Source organism: Desmodus rotundus, chromosome 1 (assembly GCF_022682495.2).
Source record: "Desmodus rotundus isolate HL8 chromosome 1, HLdesRot8A.1, whole genome shotgun sequence".
In the NCBI taxonomy this organism is placed as follows: domain Eukaryota; kingdom Metazoa; phylum Chordata; class Mammalia; order Chiroptera; family Phyllostomidae; genus Desmodus; species Desmodus rotundus.
Window position 1 is genome coordinate 29,823,850 of NC_071387.1, and position 15,975 is coordinate 29,839,824.

Here is a 15,975-nt window from a genome sequence, read left to right on the forward strand (position 1 = left end):
GCATACTGCTTGGACTGTTAGCAACTTCACCTGATGACTTTGTAGATTGAACAATCCTTCATTTTTTCATCTTCGGTCAAGCGGAGTTCCAGTCCTGGCCAGTGTGGCAGTTGGTTGCAGTGTCGTCCTGCTGTACCCAAAAAGTTGGGGGTTCGATTCCCGGTCAGGGCATATAACCTAGATTGTGGGTTTGGTCCCTGGTCTGGCTGCGTGTGATCCCCAGCCCAGGTGCGATTGGGAGGCAACTGATCAAATCCTCTTTCACGTTGATTTTTCTCTTTTCTCCCTAAAAGCAATGAAAAAAATGTACTTGGGGGAAGATAAAAATAAAGTTTTTCTAAAGCTCCAAATAGTTTTCCAGATGGCTAAACTGTAAAGCGTTTTGATTTTTTTCCTCCTGAGTATAATGGTAAATTCGGCTTGTCAGTAATTTCTCTTGCAGTCATGTACCTTCAGGTCATGCTTACCCCCAGGTAAATGGTCTGGATGTTGGTGCTCTTCCAGACTTTTCTATCTGCTTTTTAACTTCATAGCCACTCCTTTCTGTTGGAGTGAGTTGTATTAGCTAACCCGTTGGTTCACGTGTTAAATTGTAAGGTGTTCCCTGTGTCTAGGGGAGTTGGGGTAGCTTGATGTGAGGGCCACTAGGTAAGGGAGCAGTTGCTGTAACATGTTCCAGAAACTCCAGGTCAGGGTGGAAATTATTATAAAAGTGAATATCCTGAACTTCAGAATTGATAGAAGAATTGATGTGTTTTACACATCATCTGATGAAATTTTTTAACCCACCTGCAGCAGCCAGTGTAGACCACAGACACGGGGATCATGTAGGGAGTACCGGTCTTCCTCAGGGTGGGACCGGGACGGGGCCTAGAGGAGCTTGCGCAGCCTCAGAGCCCGCCCGAGCTCCTCGAGGCTGGTTCCCAACTTAGTGTAGCAACCGACGTTTCCAGTAGGGAACTCTCTTCCAGATGAGTGTATCTGATTTTGAAGCAGAAATTGAGAATATCTAAATTCTGTCTCTACAGTCCATTCTTCATATTGCCGACAGTAATTATTTCAGACGAAACCATCCAGCCTCTGCCACCTTTGCTCATCTCCAGCTAAAACTGCCCTACCCAGTCACTGCGCTCAGCACCAGGGCTTCTGTACTCGGCCCCCTGGCTTCGCACCCTTCCCTGATTCACTCAGCAACTCCTCCTGAGGACTTGAGATTGAGATCAGAAGTCACTTCTTCGGGAAAGACAGCTCCTGCATGCAGGACCCGTCTTAAATCTTCTTGCACTACAACATCCCTGTTTCAGCTGTGATTACTTGATGCCTCTGGCACCTTTCCAACGCCAGCTCCGTGAGGCAGGGATTCTGCTCTGGTCTCCAGCGTTCCCAGTACCTGGCACAGGAGCTGACACCTGGTAGATAGCTGATAAATATTTCTTCAAGAAATCAAGAGAGTGAAGGGACACTTGGATATTCAGGATTACAGCATTCTGGAATATCCTGTCTCACCTTCATTCCTTGATGGGCCATGGAGGTTAAGGAAAGAATTTTTACACTGCTTGAGGTTCCATAACGAAACACTGTAGACTGGGTGGCTTAAAGAAAACGTTTCTCACAGTGCTGGGGGCTGGGAAGTCCAAGATCAAGGTGCCAGCAGATTCAGTTCCTGTTGAGAGGCCTCTTGGTGTGCAGACTTGTCATGGAAGACAGAGAAACTCAGGATGTCATTGATATTTCATTACCCCCCAACGGCCCACTTATAAATACCACCACGTTGGGAGGGGGTAAGGCTTCAATCTACTAGTTTTGGTGGGGCACAAGCGAAGTCCATAACGTACGAGCTAGATGACTGATTAGTGTTGATTTTCCTCTCTCACTGCCAGCTCTCCTTTATTCTGAGAAATGTCTAGCCAACTTGAGACACACACACACACCAAAAAAAGTTTGTGCATGAGTCAGGATTGTAGGAGTGCGTACAGGCATTCCATTTTTCTTATCCCTCTCTGCACTGTTTGTGAATTGTGGAAGTAAGCTGGACGAAGTTGACCAAGAAGGGCGAGAAGCAAGTTTCTGAAAATAGTGTCATTGACCACTATTCTGTTACTGAGGAAGAGCCACGAAGGTGGTAACTTGTACTTACTCAGAGCAAACGCCTCTACCTTTAATCAACAAAAATGAAAGCGCTCATGATTAGTTAGCGGTACTTGCTCCTGATACAAAGCACAGCACAGAAAGGGAGTGGACTTAGTTACGATGCCATGCTACCTTTTAGTTTCAGACAGCAGGAGAAAGGAACTCATTTCTCTCTCAAGGGTCGTCATATCTGTAGTAACGGGTGGCTCCTGATAAGAGCATTCTCTTGTTGGAGAAAAAGGAAGCTCCGAAACTTTCTGTTGAACCCCTCCCAGTTTTCTGGGAGAAGAATGATTTAAAACAGAAATGGTCAGGGTTTCTTGGGCTCCCCACTGCTCCCTACTAACTAGGCAAGAGCCACAGAGGTTTCAAGAAGGACGTAATAGGAAAAAGTGGGTATGTATGGGAACCAAGTACAGTCCTCATTTGTAATCTGTGTGTAAAGTATGAAGGTAAAGAGTAAAGAGGTTAGGTGGGGGCCTGGACTTGGAGGTGCGGTAGGTTTGAGAAAGCGGAGGCGGAGTCCAAGAGGATGAAATACTTGCTGCTGCCTGTGGAGCTGTTCGAAGCGGGAGCAGGACAGCGGATTGTGTCTGGGGGCAATACTAAATACATTTGAGTTGCTCTAAACTCAAAGTGGAGAAAAACAGACTTCATAATTTCAATTTGTGCCTTTTATAGTGTTTCCTTGTTTAGCAAGTTTGCCTTACATCTGCTCAGTACTATAAAACTGCCCTTATTTAAAGACAAATCATTTTGAGTTACGAGTCTAGACTTGTGGAAATACAGAGCATGGGATGCCTGGAACAAGTTCCAGAGTCCAAATGGAAAGCCCCCTCGATGCCTCCGAGACTCCTGTGGCCTGTGCGGACTGTCTCGACCCCTGCCCTCTCCGTGGTGTTGGTGCTGCACCCTTCAGCTCCCCGTGAGTTTATTGAGGGCAGGGACTGTCTTCTGATCGTATGTCCACAGACTAGAGATTCTCCTCTCTGTCCAATGAGTAAATCACAATCTGATGCCAGAGGTTGTCTTCATCACTATTACTCTCCCTGTTGCAGAGACTATGTGATTTTCTTAGGAACATGTCTTGAAAATCATCATGGGGAATGCATAACGTATGATTCCGTTCAGGCAGATCTGTGAGGGGAAAAACTGGTTGCCTCTGGGAGGGATGGGGCATGAGGGAACCTTCTGGACTGGTGGTAGTAATCTATATCTTGATATGGGTTCGAGTTATACATGTGTATACATTTGTATAAACTTAGAGGACATGCTGTTTATATTTGTGGGCTTCAATCATAGAGAAACTTCAACAAAAGAAAAAATATTGATGTGTTAATGATGTGTATTGCTGAGGATTTTTGGAAGGATAGGTACATATATCCGCAATTTATTCAAAATACATAAATTAAGATGGATTGATGGATGGAATATTAGATAAGTGATAAAGCAAGTATAATAAAATGTTCATGGTGTAATCTTGGTAAGCAAATGTTCGCTGTAACATTCAACTTTATTGTATGTTTGAACCTTTCATAATAAAACGTTGAGAAAAATCATTAGGACGTTTATCAAAATATTTGATGTCAGCAATATGTTGAGACTCAAGTTTAGTTCCGTTAGTATGTTAGTTATTCTTAGACCGCCATTGAAGTCATAGGGGTATCAATACTACAGAAATAATCGCTAGAGGGCAATACAAACCTATGACCTAGTAGTTTTCTTATCTTTCCCTCGGCTCATAATATGGTAGCCACCCCTCCCTCTCCTCAGGCCCAGAATACCACCCACAGTTTGGGACAGGGCTGGTGGGTAAAATACACCCTAACCAACTTCTTTTGTATTGAGACCACCCCAGAGGTCAGGAGTCTACCTGCCCCTCGAAGGGACCAGGGAAGGGATCATGATTTTCCTGCCAATACATTGCAACTTCCAATAAATTCCAGGAAATCCTTCTCTTATACACATTTGTTAAGTACACACACAAAAATACTATTTGGGTAATAACTGCTTAATAAATACAATGTATTCAGGATAGATGATACTTTGTATTTTGCAAAAGCAATCATTTCACGATGAAATATGTGGGTCCTTCATCATTTTACCCAAAGACTAATCTTTCCTGGTGACGGGCTTTGCAAGTTAATGTCAATGCAGCAGTGTAGTGTACAACGGCTTTCGATGGGAACAGCTGTTTCCCCAAGACACTGAAAATGTTTTGCGTTGTCTCTGCCCTGGTTAGTTTCCGTCGTGCTCGTCACAGCTCGCGCCAGGGGTGGGACTTTGTGTAGCGGTGCCCCTCTCTCTGCGTCAGAAGATGAGCCACCCAGCAACTTAGACACAACGTTGAATCAAGAGGGTCTAGGCTCTCGCTGACGGACGGCCAGCCCGACAACGTACTGAATAGAGTAGCCGAAGGGATGCCTGTTGTCCATCTATAATATCAACCTGCAAAGTTAAGATCTTCCCTAAACCGGCTTCCTTAATCTACATGAAGATCCTTGGGGTCTGTCGTCCGGGAGAAATCGGAACTCCTGACTGCATTTTCAGTATCCGTAGTACTCAAACTGGTCTCCGGACCTAGAGCAGCAACCGGGAACGGGTTACTAGTGCAAAACGGGGCCCCCACCCCGGCCCTATGAAGTCCGAAACCCTGGGTGAGGACCCCGCGGTCTGTGTTTTGAAAGCCCCCAGGGTCTCGGACTCGTGCTCCAGTTTGAGCACCGCTTTCCGCGTCCTCTGCCAAGAGGGCCCGGGAGAGAACTCAGCGGACCGAGGTTTGCGTTGTTTTCACCACTAAGTTTGTGGTAATTTGTTACATCCGTAACAGGAAACTAATATAAATTGTTGACTCATTGGTATAAATGCATGCCAGATAAACATTTCCTTTTAAGTAAAAGAAAATCTATTTTTAAATAGCCCATAGTCTGTCAGTCATAGGAATAACTGAGATAGTAATTAGTGCCATGGTTAGTTCAATCAGCTTATATAAATGATTAATTTCACAAAATGATCAAAAGGGATTCATTCTATTTTTCTCTTCAATGACTTACCCAAAAAGTCAGTGTTCCAAATTTGATCATCATTTTTCTAGTGAATTAAAATAGTATGGTAAAATAAACCACCAATCACAGTGTTAAATGATACAAAAAAAAAAGTCATTCTAGGGAACACTGAAAAAAATAAACACACGTTCTAATTTGTCTACATGAGAACCAATCACTGTATATAGGTCCACAAACAAAAGTAAAAAGGTATCAACTATGCTTTCTATTTATATGAACATAATTTCCACTGAATAAAGAACAAATTTGTAAAACTCTCAAAAACTTAACTCATATCCAACAAACTGGTAAGTGGCCAGAACAGTAATGAGCAGATGTGAATGGGCTAGGTCTCAGTAACTGTGTTTCCGTGTAAAGTGCCCACTGTGTGTGGAGCACCGGCTGCCACAGAAGGGGGTGGCGCACGCCAGTGGGGGCGCAAGGTGGTCCCTGGAAGAGATTGATTTTTTTATCATGTTTTTTACAAGTTCCTTTAACTCTCTCTGTACATGTTTTATAATGTGCATATATGTATACATACATACATATATATAATTTATAAAGGATCAAAACTTGAAGCGTATTCTCTAATTTCTGATAGGGCTAAATGACTGAAAAAGTTCGGACTCTCCCTGACGAGAGCCACCAAACCACTGCCTCTGCCACAGGTGTGCCCCAAGTCTGGTCCCAAGATGAACACACCTAAGCGACTTAAGTGAAAATGTTCAAACTGCTGCTAAGCGCAGGTTTGCCCTCAACCTTTGAACAGGCTGACACACACAGAAAGTGTGTTGGGTGTCTCAAAGTAGTGTTTATTTTTTTAAAAGCACATTATGAGGTAGACTTATACCAAAATATTCAGTTCATCTATTAATAGAAGGTTTGTTAAAAACTTAAAATTATATGTAGGTATGTATGTAGAGAATAAATTCACCTACAATTATACATTCATTCATTTGAAAAACTCAAAAACAATTCAATTGAAAAGGTAAAAAGCCAATTACATTTTTAGAACACTTTTCTAATTCTGAAATGAAGAATATTTGATCTGTTAAAAAGTTTGTTGGGAGGGAGGGAGGTACTTCTGTTTTAATTTTAGATTTTATAGGTTATTTTACTTTATGGCTAGTTTTCACTGAATGTGAAAAGATAATATTGATATAATTCTTATTGTTTCCTCTGTGTCGAAATGGTAATACCCAAGCCAGGCAAGCTACATAACTTATGAGCCTAGTGCAAAATAAAATTATGGACCCCTTGTTCAAAAACTGAAGAATTTCAAGACGGCTCCAGCTCGGCGTTGAACCAGCCTGGGACCTGTCCCTCCCCGCCTGCACAGGCCACATGCCTGGGAAGCCGGCCCTGCACCTGTCTATTTCAGCTGCAGCTATGGAATACCAAAACCTCAGTGATCTTGTCCCTTGAGTCCCTAGTACTGGACTAAGCACACAGTAGGGATTCAAATGTTTGTTGAATGAAAAATTGAGTCTTAACCTGCTGTTTTCCAGATAATGGAAAATGCTTGGTTTTTCCTGATGCATAGAGTGTGTTCACTGTAATAATAAATGGTGGATTCCTTTAGTACTGAATGATCTGCACATCACAGTCTGGCTTCATAGGAACTTGAGGCCACATATATGTGGTTCATTTTATTCATTTAACAAACATTTATGGAGCAAATACTCTGTCAGAGCCTGTACCGATCACTGATAACAAGAATAAATAAGATAGTCTCTGCCCTCAAGGAGCTTACAGTCTAGCATAAGTACCTCAGAGCCCAGAGAAGAAACTTCTGGTGTCGAGTATATTGTCTGGAACATCCCAAATTTCCTGAAAATGTTAATCTAAAATTTATCAGAAAGCACAATTTGGAAATAGAGTGAAATTTAGAAGAATTCAAATATTCAATTTTTAATGTAAAAACCATGAAATCTAAATGAGGAAGAAACTTAGGAAAGCTTGAAATTCTATTTTAAATACTTTGGACCACACTTAAATGGACAATTATTTTATTACCCCTGGGGACGTGTACATGCACATACACACAGGAGCTGTGTTCCGCAGAGCTCTCCATAAAACCCATCAAACCCGTATTTCCACCTCTGGTTCATTTACAACTGAGAGCGCAATGCAGGGAATTTGTTAATTTCCTTCTGATAATTTCCATCACCATTTGAATGGGAGAAACTCTTAGGAATTTTGGTACAATCTTATTCTGCAATGGGACTAAACTGTCTCTGTAACCACATGTGATAATTTAAGCATATAGTTTAATGGTTGTTGACAAAATTTAATGGCATCAAAAATACTCAAGTCTATCTGGATTTTATTTTCATTGCTTTTCCCCACTCTGCTTTTTTTTTTTCCTTAAAAGCATGAACACCCCGTGTGCAAAATACAGAGCCTTTGCGGTTGCTTTGCTATATTCTTTGGTACACTGCTGTTCATTCCTTACTCTAGCAACATCCTTAGTCTGTAGTATTTTACTTAGTGCCAATTGGAAAAAACCACTAGGCTAGGCTTTAACTGAAACCTCTAGCATCCAGGTTCCTGTGGCATCCAGAAGGTCAGGAAGTGGTAGGCGAGCGCGCCAGAGCTCTTCCGCTCTGTGGACACCGGGCGGTCTCGGTTATCTCACGCCCAGCTCCTAGCGGGTGAACGCGGCTCGCTAGAAGGAAGTGGGAAGCCTGGCGGAGGCAGGCTTGTTGATATATCAGAAGGAGACAGAACAAACTGCTTAGCAGACATAAAACCTTTTTAAATTAAAACAGCAATCTGAGGCAAATGATTATGTATACCTCAGGGCTGAGGGAATCACTTTATAATAATTGGTATTAACTCATTTGTTATAGCCCTTTACATTTTATGAATTATTTTATATACATTAGAGCTCATTGGATATTTATAATGATACATGAATATAACTTTTACTTTTCATCATGAGAAAGTGAATTACACTGAGCATGCTGTAAGAAGGCAAGGAGGTATACTAACATATCTGAAAGACTTACTTCAAAAATTATTACAAGTTTTAAATTTTGGCACTTAAGAGATATTCATTAGTTATCCAAAAAGTCGTACATATGCTTTCCTTCATGACCAACACAGGTATTACTTAGTGAGATTTCATAGCTCTCAGTGACTGCTGGCCACTAAATGGGGCTGATTGTCATCAGTAAGTTACCAGAATATTTCTCTTGCTTTTCACAAGCTTAACAGGAATTTACGGATCCAATACCATGTATTCTGACTGACTGGGAAACACTAGGGCTTCTATAAGGTTCTCAGAATATTTTTCCTATATTGCACTTTCCAGCAAACAAGACTTAACACTGACGGTATAATGTGGCCTTGGTTCTGAGCACAGGAGTGGGGAGCGTGCGATTTACCTTTTCCTTGCTTGTTTTTCTACAATTTTTGGTATGGCTTCTTCTCAGGGATGTAACAAGGAGAAATAACAAAATGTACATGTTTTCTGGACTTCTGAGAAAAAAGATCACACATTTTCAAAAATTAAAATAGAGGTCTCTTCTGCTTGAGCCACTTAATTTTCACAACTGAAAATAAGCAACTACTATATATTTGATGTTCCTAAAGTCAGTCACTCAGCATAGCACTGCCACATACTGTTCTGCGCAAGCTTTTAGAAACACTACCAACAACCCTTCTTTAGTACCAATTATAATACGCTTGCCAACTATGGATACAAATGACTAAATAAAATCTAGAGTAAAAAACACCAGATCAGATTTTATACTCTAAGTGAAATGGAACCTTGAAATTATAGGATGTGACATCCTCCAAGAGTACAGCATTCCCGGTGACTTCTGATTCCTTGCTTAACACCCCCGGTGACTTTTTGATCACGACCACACCTCAAAGAGTTTGGACAAAGGGGGCTTATTGAGTTTGCTGGCTGAGAATTTTTAAATCTCATCTGTGTGGCTCTATTTTTATACAAGGCTATTTATCCTCTATTTTTCTTTATTTTGTAGCTATGTATGCTGCCTGAGGTTTTTAGTTAGGAATGGACTGAATGTATGCCCTGAAGTTTATGGTATTAATTCGAATGGAAATTGTCAGTCTTGTAAATGTTCTTTCACGTGGTGCAGAAGGTCAGTCAGCTCTGTCAGAAAGAACTTCCAGAGGAGGCTCAAGGAGTAAGGCAGCAAGCCAGTTTACCATCCTTTGCACACCAGATGGCAGAAGGGTAGGGCAGTAGGCACGGGTTTGGGACTAAAACAGACAGACCTGGGTTTGAATCCCAGTGATGCCACCCAGCTCTGTGACTTAAGGCAAATCACTTAAACTTTCTGACCCTCCATTCCCTCCAAAGTAACTGGGTGCTTATGCTGCCTACCTTGCAAGGTTTCTCTTGAGGGTTAGTAGTAAAGTTTTGACACGTGGTATGTGCTCTACAGTGGTTAAAACAATCATGGACTGGAGTTTAGAGTTGGGCAACATGTGTGCCCAGCATGTGACATGGAACTCTCTCCAAAGGAGATGGAATTTATGGAAGCTTCTTTTGATTATCAATACAGTTGTACCTAGTAGCTTATTTTTAATGTTAACACTGAGTATTTTTGCCTTCAAAACTTTTTCTTTTAAATGTGATTTTTAAAAACAAAAGTTATCAATGAGCCAGTAATAAATTCTATGTTACGTCCCAATTCTCATTTTGTTTCTTTCTTTTCTTTTTTTAAAATGATATACATGAGCCCTGACTGGTGTGGCCCTGTGGATTGAGTGCCGGCCTACAAACCAAAAGGGCACCAGTTTGATTCCCAGTCAGGGAACACTCCTGGGTTGTGGGTCGGATCCCCAGTTGAGGGGGTGAGAAAGGCAACCCAAGATGTTTCTCTCCCTCCCTGTCTCTCTCTGTTCCCCTCTCTCTAAACGTAAATAAAATCTTAAAAAATGATATACTTGAGAAATCCTCAAAAGATAAGTTTATGTTTGAATGGAATAAAAAGCAAGTCTTTTGAGTTACTGTTTTCTAAGGCTAATGTAGATGTTATTAAAAGACACTTTTAAGTGTTAAAAAAATTTTTTTTAAGTTTATGGCAAACCTGTGTTTGCAATGTACCAAGCCATAAGTTTTCTGATGACTAAAATAATAGCCAAATTTTAGGTCCTGTTGGGTAGTCCAGTGGCTTAGAGCACCATCCCATTACGCCAAGGCTGTAGGTGTGACCCCAGGCCAGGGCACATAAAGGGATCAGCTAATGAACGTATGAATGGGTGGAGCAACACATCGATACAACCCCCAGCGGAACACCCCTCTCTCTCTAAAAAATCAATCAATAAAAAACTTTTAAAATGATTTCCAAATTTTAAACATCTATTTTAAATGGATCTAATTTTGAAAATATGTCCTAGAGTCCTGACCGGTGTGGCTGAGTGAGTTGAGTGTTGTTCTGCAGAGAGAAAGGCCACCAATTCGATCCCGGTCAGGGCACACGCCTGGGTTGCGGGCCAAGTCCCCAGTTGGGGGCGTACGAGTGTAAGAGGTAATGGATCGATGGCTCTGTCACATACTGATGTTTTTCTCTCTTTTTCCCTCCCTTCCCCTGTCTCCAAAAGTAAATAAAGAAAATCTTTAAAAAAAATTGTCCTAGAGACAACATTGTTCCAAGTGAGATGTGACCTCTATACATGTGTGTGAATGGCTGTCTGGTCGGCCCTACAAGAAAAATGTCATTTTTATTCATGTGTTTGGGTTGCTTAAGCATTTCTGTAAGATTTAAAATACTCTTCTTCTTATGGCTGGAATTCTCAGCATCTACTCCCATGCCTTCTTTTTTCAATCTATTGGCCGATTTAAGGGTAGTCACAGTAATACAACTTAAAGACAAAATAAAGTATTCATAAATCATTATTTTAACAGACAGCATAATACAGTAGAAATTGCCCTGAGCAAGGAATTAGGAGACTTGAACTTGAGTCCTGGCTCTGCCAGTAATTTTTCAGGATGACCTTAGGCAGGTCACTTAATTTCTCTCATTCCTTAAATAGTGAGATGATTCTTTTTTATATTACTTTCTACCTCTAAAATTGCTTTCATTTACTTATTATTTAAAAAATAATAATCAAAACACCTTCTGGGAGTTGTGTTAAGCACCTGATGGGTACAAAAGTACTTAAGGTAGTGTTTTACAAACAGTGATCCAGGGCCATCTGAATAAAGATTACTTGGTGTTCCTGTTGAAAATACAGATTCCTGTCCTCTCCCTGGCAGAATCAGAATCTCCTGAGGTGAGGGCATCTTCTATATTTTTCACAAGCTCCTCAATGATTATAAGGTACCTTTCATGTTTGAGAATCACTGTCTAAGAAAATGTGAATTAAGAGGGAAGAAGCCAGCGTGTGACTTAAATAACTCCAGCCTCTGGCAATTCCCCTCTGAACACCATACTATTCCCAGCGGAGGAGACTGGAGGAACACTGCTTACTCCGACAGAGCAGTCAGCCTTGGGCTAGAGCCCCGCTTGATACTTTTTCTTGCTGTGCTCCGTAACAAAACACAACAGAGGTCTTCCTCTCAGCTCTTAGTCTTGCCATCCAAGTCAGTGACGACCACAGTTAAGCCACCAGCTTGAAGAGTACTGCGTTCTCCTCTCACCAATGCAAAGAGAGCTGACTGCGCCACCTGGCTCATGGAAGAAATAGGAGTAAAACACACCTCTTCACTCTCGATTCCCCCTCCACCCCAACACTGTAACACGCCATCCCGTGGGATTCAAGTAATCTGGCAGAGAAAGCAGGTCTGAGCCACACTATTCTCGTCACTGGTCAGAGAGTGTACCAATCCAGTAAATAGATTCTCTTCTATACAAAAGAAATGACCAAAGCCCATTCCGTTGCCCCTCTTCCTCCCTAATGCTGTTGGCAGGAACAAAATACCAAGTAAGGACACATGCTGGAGATTTTAAAGTTCATACAAGTAAATTACAAAGAGAGATGGTAATATTTCTTCTAGAATTGCAGAACAAAACACTCTCATGGCAAAAAAAATACGTATAGTTTTAACAGGAAGCTTAAAAGACATTTTGTTGCAAGACTGTCTAACAGTTATGAGAATAACGCCATTGTCTGTGCTCATTACAAACATAACAGCAACTTTAAAAGGCCAAGTGCACTGATTAATTACGAGGAAATTTCTTTTTCAACAACCAGTATGCCAACATCCAACTTCTGGGATTTATTCTAGTGTCACAGGTTTCTCCTAATCCAACTAAAACTCCTGTCAAATGTCCATAAAATTCACATCAAAATCAAAAAACAAAAAAGAAAAAGAAAGAAACTGGACAAGAGCTACCATGCAAATAGCCAGGATACCGGAGCTCAGTGGCGCAGGGCAGCAGGAGCTGAGGAATGCTGCGAAAGGTGATGCTGCGCAGAGTCTGACTTGGCGAGGCCCCTATTCTGCTGGACGACCAGGTACTCAGGTCATAGGTGTGTTCATGGACCCATAAGAATCAGGATCTTGACCCAAACTTTTAAGATCATCTAAAAAGAAAATACTTCACCTAAATTGAAGTAGTTTATATGTCAAACACCAGAAGAGTTGCTTGTTTGGTGTAAGTTGTGCCTAAAACTTTGGCTGGTACAGAGAAACCCGTCCACTAAGGCACCCTGAGGCAATCTGACAGTGCGTGGGAGAGAACTTTGTCGTCAGAACCACGTCATTATGAGAGTACAGAGAGCGGATCACCCGCAGGGGGCTGGCTTCTCTGGGCAAACAGTCAATGAGCTCACTGCACTGTCTGTCAAATCCCAACAAGCGGATTCCATAGCCATGTGGGGAAGAAACCATTCGTCCATCGGGGCTGAAGCAAAGTTCTTTGATATAACCCCTGCCTACATTGGCTTCTTCAATGTAATGAGTCAGGCGTAGGGAACAGCGAGGGGAGACAGGTCGCACGGGAGCTCCTTCTTGGAATTCATAAACACAAGTCCACTGGGGAGAGAGAAGAAAGACAAACCAGAGTTACAGAGCCCCAAATAGTGCTGCAGATACTCCTTTTTCAAAAACCTTGACCGAATGCCAAAGCCACAGAATTGTTTGAAGACATCACTTAGATGAATGCTACCCATCATCCGACTAACTTTCGGGCCTCCTACCTTCTTATCTTCGTAAGCTAGGGCTATTCTGTATGGTGCTTTAATGCCTGTTTTTCACAGTGGCCACTGTGATTTCTGTGGGAACCATTCCCTTTTCTGAGAGTAACAACAATCTTGACATTAAAAAAATTCTAGGGTCAAGACATTCAAGCCCTAGAATACCTCTCCCGCATGCTTCAAGGGCTCTTCTCAGTTGTGGATTACAGAGCTAGAAGGCTTCTTGGAGGACTCCTGCCTTTCAGAGTGGTGAAAGTCATAAGATCACGTAAGACCTTTGCCCCAGTCTCAGTTTAGTTCCTTCCTTTCCCAAAGTTTCCCTGGTTTTTAAAAAGAGAAAATTATTACACTCAACTGGCTTAGCAAAACCCCACGGTTAGCCGGCCTAGCTGGAATACCTCAGTCCTACGTTTACTGTATAAAGGCTTTCTTACGATCAGATGAGGAAAAAATTAAAAAGCTGGGCACAATCTGAGCTGATCATTGCTTTAAAATACTTCCCAGCTTGCCACACTCAGGCCGGAGAGGAGGAAGAAGGGGTTTCGAGTGTGCGTGGCGATGGCAATTGTTCAGTGGGCCCTGCGGGAGGTGGGGCGCTGCGCATACCTCCTGGTCGTCAGTGTTGCTTGAGCACCGAAGAAGAGTGGCCCAGCCTTTTGGGTGCAGCTGTAAGGATGTGATGCAGTTTCCGCGGTCTCTCTCACCAGGAACTTCAGGGGTTAAGACTTCAAGACTATTTCGAGGTGGAACTCCTGAGATACAAGAACATTAGAGTGTGGGATTTCTATTGTCAAAGGACTAAGGCCGCTTATCAAAGGTTTGATTTCTTGGGGTGGTGGGCATACAATATAATAAATACAATGTATAGATGATTTTTATAGAATTGTACACCTGAAACCTATATAATTTTATTAATCAATGTCATCCCAATAAAGTCAACAAAGAAGTTTTTTAAAAGGTTTTTAAATAAAAAAACAGTTTAAAAAAAGTTCGTATTTCTGCCAGCCAGCCCCCATGCCTTCGTTCCTTTGCCTGCCGCATTATGCTGCCACGTGTGAAAACCCACCCTCGGTGCCCTCAGTGTGTGCAGTGTGTGTCTTCGGGGTGAGGTTACGGGGGGAAAGGGCGTGACCAGAACTGAAGAATCCAAGTCCCTGTAGCAGGAATCACCAATGACCTAAGGCTAAGGTGCTAAAACTGACCAGCGGGTCCTTTTGATTTGGATTGTATCTCAGAAAGCTCTTCATTTCAGTAAAGTCAAAGTTACGTGCCATGAAAGGGATCTGGAAAAGTCAAAGATTACAGTTCTTATCTCAGAGGACCTGGTGCTCTCATGGGCAGAGAAGGAAATACTTGAAGTCATTAAGACGGCTGTTATGTAAATAAAAGCCTATTTTACACACACACACACAAGGAGCAGGACTTACAGCCTGCTGCCAAGGACAGTACTATAAACAACAAACAGACTCAATTTTGGAGGTGAGGGAGGACCCTTCACATAGAGGCATGTCAGAACAGGGGCGGGAGGCACTGCCAATCGACCGTACACATCCCAGTACTCCCGTACGGCGCATCCTCCTGCCTAGCCCTGAGGACAGGGACTGCCGCAGTGACTGCTGGGAGCATGTCTTACCCCTCGGAGAACCACTTTTGCAGTCATTGTAAGAAAGCAGCTTAAAAGTTTAATATCAAGAGAATATTTCAACACTTCTCTTCCTGTGGAAGGTGCTCCTTTGGAGATAATATGCTCCCTCTTCAGAGCTTTGTGAACTGTTCCTCAGAAACATGCATCTTCTCTTAAATACCCCCTTTATTTTACTACAGCAGCACTGACCGAAACCTGTAAAGCTCTAAATTGCAGTTAGAACCAAACTATACCTAAATAATGATTTCACATGTGATTAAACTTTAATAATTTTTGAGAAAAACAAACCCCTATTTCAAGAAGTAATTTAAAAAATCTGTAACAAAAGCAGAAAAGAGACCCATTCTAAATAGCCAAGCAGTGGTTTTCAAGCTGTGCTCCTTGGAGGCTCCTCAAGAGCTGGCCCAAGCAGAGTGGGCCAGAGCGCGGCTCACTTCGCCTCACGAGCCCTCGGAGTCCGTCAGGCTCTGCTCAGTAAGGGAGCAGCGCTGGAAAAGCCTACTGGGCTGGGACCAGTGACTTTCTCAAGCACCCGAGGAACCCACGCCCTCATACATACGGCACTGCCGCACATGTAACCTGGTGTACTTTCCATAATCACTTTGATTGGAATCTACATTTCCAAGTACTTCCTCTCCAAACTACACCACCAGGAAATAAAACTAAAGCTTACATTCTATCAAAGATTTTAGCCCAAGATACCAATCCTAGAGACTCTATTTTAGCTTTTCGAAAATTGTAACTGAGGGACTAGGCACAGCCTTATGTCTATTGGCTAATTTTATGGATTAAAGAAAGATATTTTTTTAATCCTCACCCAAGGATATGTTAATTTTAGAGAGAGAAGAAGGGAAAGAGCAAGAGAGATAAACATTGGTGTGAAAGATATCAATAGGTAGCTTCCTCTAGGGGTCCCGACCAGGGTTTGACCCCACAACCTCTTGGTGAACGAGACAATGCTCCCACCAACTACCTGAACCACCCAGGCAGGGCCAAAGAAAGCTATTTCGTAGAATCTGTTGTTACAGGATTATA

At 42.2% G+C, this 15,975-nt stretch overlaps 1 protein-coding gene across 1 annotated transcript in view; it reads right to left on the bottom strand.

The window, feature by feature from the left end:
- Positions 1-9,045: 9,045 nt before the first annotated feature.
- The window catches only part of DCAF10 (DDB1 and CUL4 associated factor 10), a 42,469-nt gene continuing 35,539 nt past the window's right edge, over positions 9,046-15,975 (bottom strand). Inside the window, exons 6-7 of the mRNA XM_024559974.4 lie at positions 13,902-14,047; positions 9,046-13,134 (exon numbers count right to left, since the gene is read on the bottom strand). Coding sequence (XP_024415742.3) covers positions 12,766-13,134; positions 13,902-14,047 — 515 coding nt within the window. The 3' untranslated portion in view covers positions 9,046-12,765. The remainder of the gene's footprint in view (positions 13,135-13,901; positions 14,048-15,975) is intronic.